We start from the raw sequence: 7,500 nt of genomic DNA, 5'->3' as shown, positions 1-7,500 counted from the left end.
CCACACCACACACACACACACACACACACACACACACACACACACACACACACACACACACACACACACACACACACACACACACACACACACACACACACACACACACACACACACACACACACACACACACACACACACACACACACACACACACACACACACACACACACACACACACACACACACACACACACACACACACACACACACACACACACATATATATACGTATATACATATACAAATATAGATTTGTGTATTATATTTGTGGATATATTTGTGGGAATGTGCGCACGTACGCGAAAACATTATCATTAGCCTCTTTAATTATATAGTTGTCCCTTTTATCCTCTTGATAAAAAAAAAAAGTTTGTAAGTACTGTATAATATTTCGTCTTCCCAGAATGTCCTAGATCATGGCGGAAGTTCTGGATAAAAATGGGAGATACGTTTTTATTGCACAGTCAAGGGAAGCGTGCAATGTGCAAGAAGCGTAATATGCTGCAGTTAAGATTTTTCATTTACTTTTTGTATTATGATTGAATTTCCCTTCGTAGACGATATACATGCGTATGCTGCTTTAAGAAAATCATTTATGTATATTTGTTTAATATACTGATATAACTCTTTACATTGTGAAAAAGACTCGATAAAAACAATTGCATTTCCTTTCCAAGTGAGGAAAATAACAGAGATCTGCACGAGTTTATTTTCGTTACCGTGAGATAAGACATAGAAAACAATTATAAAGCATGCGAGCGAGGACAGGGGAGACTCAAGTAAGTTTACGTCCTGCTAAAACTTTCCTTGCCACGAGATGAGTTTGTGTAGTTTTCGCAGGTTACCTTCCCTCTGTCTTCGTATCTGTTTCTGTTTGATTTTTTTAAAGATGCTCATTGCACACCTGGATGATTTATATAAACCTCTAGTAGATTAGGGTTAGTACTCTATGCATATAGAATTAAGCAGTACCTGTGTGTATTAAAGTGTCCATGGAATATGCATGGATAGCGCGACAGCAAGAACGAAAGAGAGAAGAGACTAAATTTCGACCAATTGTTTAGAAACTTCTTTTCGCCGCCATGATGTTTTTGAACGGCGGGTGGAGATCAAGAATAGGGGAAGTCTTTGTACCATTATATCTACTAAAGTCACTCGAAATTGGTATCAATAGATTGCTTGTGAGGTTTAATGGGCACTTCCCAACAATTGCGACTATACTGTGTGTAATATTCAGCAATATTACTCAGTGTAACCGATAATTAAGTATGAAACGAGCGGCTGAAAGGGACACCATCAGGCGCGTAGCGGCCCGGACGCCATTTTGCCTGTCAGGTGTGGGGGAGATTTTGTACTGCAGGTCGGGGGTTAGGGTGGCGGTAGGGGTGTAGGGGGTGGAGTCCCCTAATGATTAGACATATACGTAATTTCTGCACAGGAGAGCCTCCCCCACACAGAAAGACTTGCCGATTTTACCGCCATTCCTCCCCAAATTCTTCATCCTACTTCCTTCCCCACAGGACGGCATGGAGCTGACCGACGAGGAACTGGGCGGAGAGTCACGCCTGACGAAGCACTACCTGCACCTTCTGAACCTGAGGCCAATGGACAGTGCCATTTACACATGCGCTGCTGCCAACTCTGTGGGTGCCGTGACTGCCAATTGGACGGTTAGAGTTATAGGTAAGGCGGAATTAGTGTCAACAATGCATGCATACAGGGAATGGACGAAGTTGGTGTTGTTTTATGTTATTCTATATATCCTCATTCCACTATTATTATTATTGTTGTTGTTGTTGTTGTTGTTGTTACTGTAGGTGGGGAGGGAATCACGTCGGCGATGTTCAGTAGAATTACGATCTATTTTTTGCATAGTGGGAGAATTGCTCTCTATATTTTCGCCAGACTCTTACACTTACATGTCTCTCCTCCACACAGACCAAGCCCGCCCTCGAGAGCCCGAATTCAACCCCCAAGACCCAGCCAACACCACGGTGGTCGAAGGCTCGGTGGCAACTTTCCAGTGCAGTGGCACGTCGGAGGTCACGCCTCACATAAAGGTCAGTCTACATTTGCGTTACAAAGGTAATGATGACGTTATATATGTGTAGATCAAACTACACATTCTATGGATACCATTGATATAGATTCTTTTTTTATAATAAAAGTTCCTAAGAATCGAAATTCCGGGTATTGTTCTGGCCTCACCGTCACTCGGTTCCCCAACAGTGGCTTCGCCAACTAGAAGACGGGTCCTCCGATGTGAACTATGCCCATGAAAACCAGACTATTAGATGGAAGGGCCATCGCTATGTCGTTCTTCAGGCTGCCCAGGTCCTCACGCCAGGGGACGGGTCCTTCTACACTAAGGTAAGTCCCGAGAAAGCTGTGGCATAGTCAGTAGCCTGTCTTTGGGTTCTGAAGTTCCTGCGGGGTACTTTTGATGGGATATGAAAAGGAAAATGGATTAGGAAAGAGAATTGGGGAAGTCTTTGTGCTGTTATGTTGATAGGAAGATTAGGAGGAACTCCGATTTTCACGTCCTACCTAATGAGATACCGAACTAGGACTGGAATGAGGTTGATTCTCTTGTATTATAGCAACGTACTTTTTTCAGCTTGTGATACCCAGAGCCTCCATGCAAGATGCTGGATATTATGTCTGCGCTGTGACCAACAGTTTTGGCTTGGAATACAGACAAGCATATCTTTCAGTTATTAGTAAGTATAAAACAGATGAAAAACACACAAATTAAGTTGCTATACTGATTAAATCTGCATTGTAAAGTCGCCAATAGTGCTATTATTTTTATGGAGTTTTAATCTTTTAGCCTCTTTGCACTGCATTCACAAACTATAGTGTATATAAACCCCAGTATTAAAGTCTACTCCATTACTTTCAGCGGAAACTTCCGAAAGCAATATCCTGATGCTCGTGGTGGGTCTGGGCTGTGCGGCGGGGTTAATTGTAGTCATCGTAATAGTGATGACTGTTCGCCGGGTCCAAACCAGCAAGCCACCCCCGCCCCCAGGTCCAAGCGAGGGAGCTCTGTTGCCGCCACCCCCCATGAACCAAGGGAAGATGCAGCCCCCGCCGGCACACCACCCGCGATATGTGCCCCAGACGGCCAAGCACAACAGCCAGCAGGGTACTCCACATGGGCATGCCGTGGGCCCAGAAGGACCGATGCTGCAGTATGCCGGGGGCGTGGTGCACCTGCCGCCTCAGTCAGCCATGGCAGGGGGCGGCCAAGGGGCACAGCCGATCATCGTCTACCAGGACCCAGCCACCGCCGCCTCTGTCTACATCGCCCAGCGACCACAGGCCCCGCCAGCATCCGTTGGGAGACCTGAATATCAGTACCAACACCTTGACGTCATATGATCACGAGACAGACTAGTGTAGTGGGTGCATGTTGAGCGTATCTTATGCTGCAGGTTTTTCGTTAAACATTGCTGGTCACTTTGAAAATTTGCTGAATGTCAGAGGTCTGGAGACCTTTCCTGTCATTTCTAAAAAAATAAAAAGATGCAGTGACACTAGCAGACTGTACTTTAGTATCATATTCTGAACATTTAACAAGAATCTGTGATAAAGATGAAAGTTACAATTTGTTCAACTTTTATCATGTCCTTGAAAGATTTCTGAACTTACAAAAGAAATAGAGCTAACAAGCTAAAAATAGTTTTTCCTTGTTGGTGTGAGTAGAGAACCATTATCTCTAGTCTGTCATAAACAATAAGAGTCCCTTGTAAATAATATATTATTTTGTCAAATGATTGTGTTGTAGAATTACTGTGAAGGTCGGGATGGAGTAACATTACTTGAAATTAATGTTTACAGCATGCTACAGTTAGTTCATTATCACCCATGTGTTAAAAGTGTTCTAGGCTTTCTATCATCCTAATTTGTATCCATATTTTGCCTCTTACATGTTAATTCCTTGCAAATGCAACTTAGGATGAAAAGTAATATCCCAAAGCTATACCAGTTTGTTCACATCAAGCAGATCCACCTTAATTGAAGAAAGTGGGAGTCTAGTCAGGAGTCGTCATGTTTTCATTTGTTTAAGAGTTTCCAATCTGTACAGTACATTATATAGGTAGATGTTGATGCATTGCGATGACATAGTTAATTCCAGTTTAAAGTTCTTTTCTATGTTAATTTTTAAGGCAACTGTAGTTATTTGAACTATGGTATTTTTTATATGTGCCAAAGGAGATGCTAATTAGGTTATCACATAGAGAAACATGCTAAGAAGGAGGGATATCACCATCATTGTATTTTTTTGTTTTTTTTCGGATTCCCCTTCACTGCTTTATGTAACTGTTGGTAATCAGGAAAAGAAAAATAATTTCAGTTGGTATTAGTGACTCAAAATTGGTGGAAATATGTGATAATCCATTTTTATTTAAGATTATAAAGAATAATTTCTTTTTGGCATAATTTTCCTATAATGGGAAAGGTTTGCATTGCATGACGGGAGTACTCATGTTTTGAAATATAAAGTGTAAAAAAATATATATATATATATTTTACTGTGGCCATTTGGCTTTGTTATATAACACAGTTTCCCAAAACATTTCTTTTTTTTTAAATATAATTATGCTAAAAAAAGTGAGTTTTGGTTATGTAATGATAATAGTTACACCTTTTGAGCCTAAGATCAGATATGCTTCAGTAATCTCAATATGTGACCGAAGAATCAGGCTTAGGCATTTGATTTTCTCAGCTGAAGACAGAAGGCATACATACACAGGAGGATAAACCCAGGAAGCAGTAATTGTATCTTGTAACTGGAAAAAAAAACATATGTATAGTAAAGATGCAAAGGTTAATTGAAGAAGGCAAGACAGCATTCTAATGCAGGCTTGTGCATCTTAGCAAAATTAAGATTGCATCGCTTTGCATAATGATACAATCCTAGCTTCTTCAAGAAAGCTTTTTATAAATATATTATATATATATATATATATATATATATATATATATATATATATATATATATATATATATATATATATATATATATTAGAGATTTAGAGACCATAAAACTGTGGATATATTTACAGTCTAATCACACACTACCTATGTCTTAAGGAAGTGCAGCTATGCTCCTTGTTTTAGAGAGAGATATTGTATATAATTACAGTATAGCCTGTTGTACCTGAGAAGATCAATTTGAATACTCTACATATCTGGTAGTAACAGTGGTTTAAGTCAGCCTTTTAACGAGAGGTTTGTAATGTGAAGGCATGGGTAATTGTATCTGACTTATAAAGCAAGTATCTGGGTCAAAACTGTCACTATATTAGGAGCTTCCATTGCTTTGGCATCGTGTCTTAACATGCAAGTTTCGAGTTATATAGTCAGTATCATCGTAACTATAAAAGGATATTTGTAATGGTGTTGCTTTGGCCTTGTCACTCAAGTGTTGAAATCATTAAACTTTGCACTGGTTTCAATCAGAGGTGAAAGACAGTGGCATGTGTTACTTGAATTTGTTATTTTCCTTCATTTTCGTGGATGCAACCAAATATGCTAATAGAACTTTATGATATGTTGATACTAATACAAATATTTGCAAGTGACATTATCACTCCCTCCCACCAAGAAACTACTGTATATGTTCTACATTTTATCTGATAAGTGAATAACTTGCCTTTGCGACTAGATGAACGTAAAAGCAGATTTGTGACTTTATGCTGTACTCATCATTTAGCTCCAATGTTTTGTAACGGCTTTTGAAAATTGCATAATGTAACAGTGAGCATATCAGGGCTGATGTCAAAGGGAATTTTGAGGTTAAATTTGATGTATGATATAGATGTTACTGCTCATAGTTAATACAGTGCACACTGATACAAGGGGTACAAGTTCTTCATGCAATTATATATGTCTTTTAATATTATCTTCTGATATGAACATTGTATGCATGCTTATGCATGATTTAAAAGTTTTTTTTTTTTTTTTTTTTTTTTTTTTTTTTTTTTTTTTTTTTGTGTGTGTGTGTGTGTGTGTGTGCCTGTGCCTGTGCCTGTGCCTGTGCCTGTGCCTGTGCCTTGCCTGTGCGTGTGAGTGTGCGTGTGTCTGTACATGTGTGCATGTGTGTGTGCATGTGTCTGTAGGCATGTGCAGTTTTCACCTCTCCTCCCCTCCACAGCCATTTTCTCTCTTAAGGGGAAGATGCCCTTGACAATTTGATAAATGTCAGTTTGGTGATAATGATCATTTGAAATACAATTATGTTTTTCACATATATTACATTCAGCCAATCATCACCAGCCTTTTCAGTGCATCTTCCCTTGACAATTAAAATAATAATAATAATAATAATGGGATACTGATCTATTCACTTTCATGCAAATGTTTGTTAACACCAGTTTGGCTTAAGAATGATGGTTTTATAGCGCAATATTGCTTAAATACTCAATATGGAACATAAAACTCTAATATTAAAAGAGAGAAGCCACTTAACAATATCTAATGTAAATGCATATTTGTTAAGATTACCAGTAAAAATAACCACAACCAATATTTAATTACAGAATAACAAGTCAGTTATACTTTCAGTTGTGAATTTAGGCCTTTGACTACTCCAATTGATTTTAACCTTTGTCTTATAGTTCCCATTTTATGATTTAGCTATTGAAATGCACATTTTAAACCTTTATGTATATATATATATATATATATATATATATATATATATATATATATATTATATATATATATTTATATATACAAATATACATATACATACATACATACATACATACATACATACATACATATCATATATACATTTTTTTCTACTGATGTGTTTTGTTTTTACTGATGTGTTTTATCATGTCTGTTTCTAATCACTTCCTCAGAACCTTTGTATAACTTGTGTAACATGTAATATCATTCTTATGTGTATGTGATCGTGAAGGGACTGAGAAATATTCAGCTCATAGCGTACCTCTTATACAACAGACAAATATTTTGTATGATTTTAAAATGCCACTGTTACTGATCGCTGATTGCAATATATATATATATATATATATAAACCAGATGAACACAAACGCTTTAAGCATCACAACTCAGCTAATGGAAAACGTATCAACGAGCGAAGGAACAAATGGAACTATTACGTACTTGCATGAAACTTAGAATCCGTGAAAAAAAATATTAGGTAGATGTAAATAAAAAGACACTTACCAAATGGCACCAAGTAAGCTTCAGGGAAAGTATTTCAGCTTCCACCACACATATTGCCAGATAAGTCATTCATGGCACCCCAGTCCTCTTCTGTGTCATTAGCCAAGTGTCAGAGGGTTGATATATTTTATGATATTTAGTGTAAATGAAAGAAGAAAAAAAAAGGGTTACTGAATTTTCCAAAATAAATGTAGCCTTGTCTGTATATTGCAAACAAAAGTTGTTCTTCAAGCTTTCTTTCACGACGTATGTGGTTACCTTATGGTGAATAGATATTTTTGTTGATTTTTT

The 7,500-nt window shown here is 37.9% G+C and overlaps 1 protein-coding gene across 2 annotated transcripts in view; it reads left to right on the top strand.

The window, feature by feature from the left end:
- LOC122265831 (fibroblast growth factor receptor-like 1) overlaps positions 1-4,437 on the top strand; it is a 281,381-nt gene extending 276,944 nt beyond the window's left edge. For both annotated transcript variants that reach the window (XM_086555801.1, XM_086555799.1), the window contains 5 exons: positions 1,524-1,686; positions 1,942-2,063; positions 2,233-2,373; positions 2,621-2,723; positions 2,906-4,437. In XM_086555801.1, coding sequence (XP_086411927.1) covers positions 1,524-1,686; positions 1,942-2,063; positions 2,233-2,373; positions 2,621-2,723; positions 2,906-3,387 — 1,011 coding nt within the window. In that variant the 3' untranslated portion in view covers positions 3,388-4,437. The remainder of the gene's footprint in view (positions 1-1,523; positions 1,687-1,941; positions 2,064-2,232; positions 2,374-2,620; positions 2,724-2,905) is intronic.
- Positions 4,438-7,500: the final 3,063 nt, after the last annotated feature.

Source organism: Penaeus japonicus, unplaced genomic scaffold (assembly GCF_977035675.1).
Source record: "Penaeus japonicus unplaced genomic scaffold, GWHDUDI00000001_assembly GWHDUDI00000031, whole genome shotgun sequence".
NCBI classification, from domain to species: Eukaryota; Metazoa; Arthropoda; class Malacostraca; order Decapoda; family Penaeidae; genus Penaeus; species Penaeus japonicus.
The sequence above is the reverse complement of the archived record's forward strand: the minus strand, read 5'-3'. Positions and strand labels throughout refer to the sequence as shown.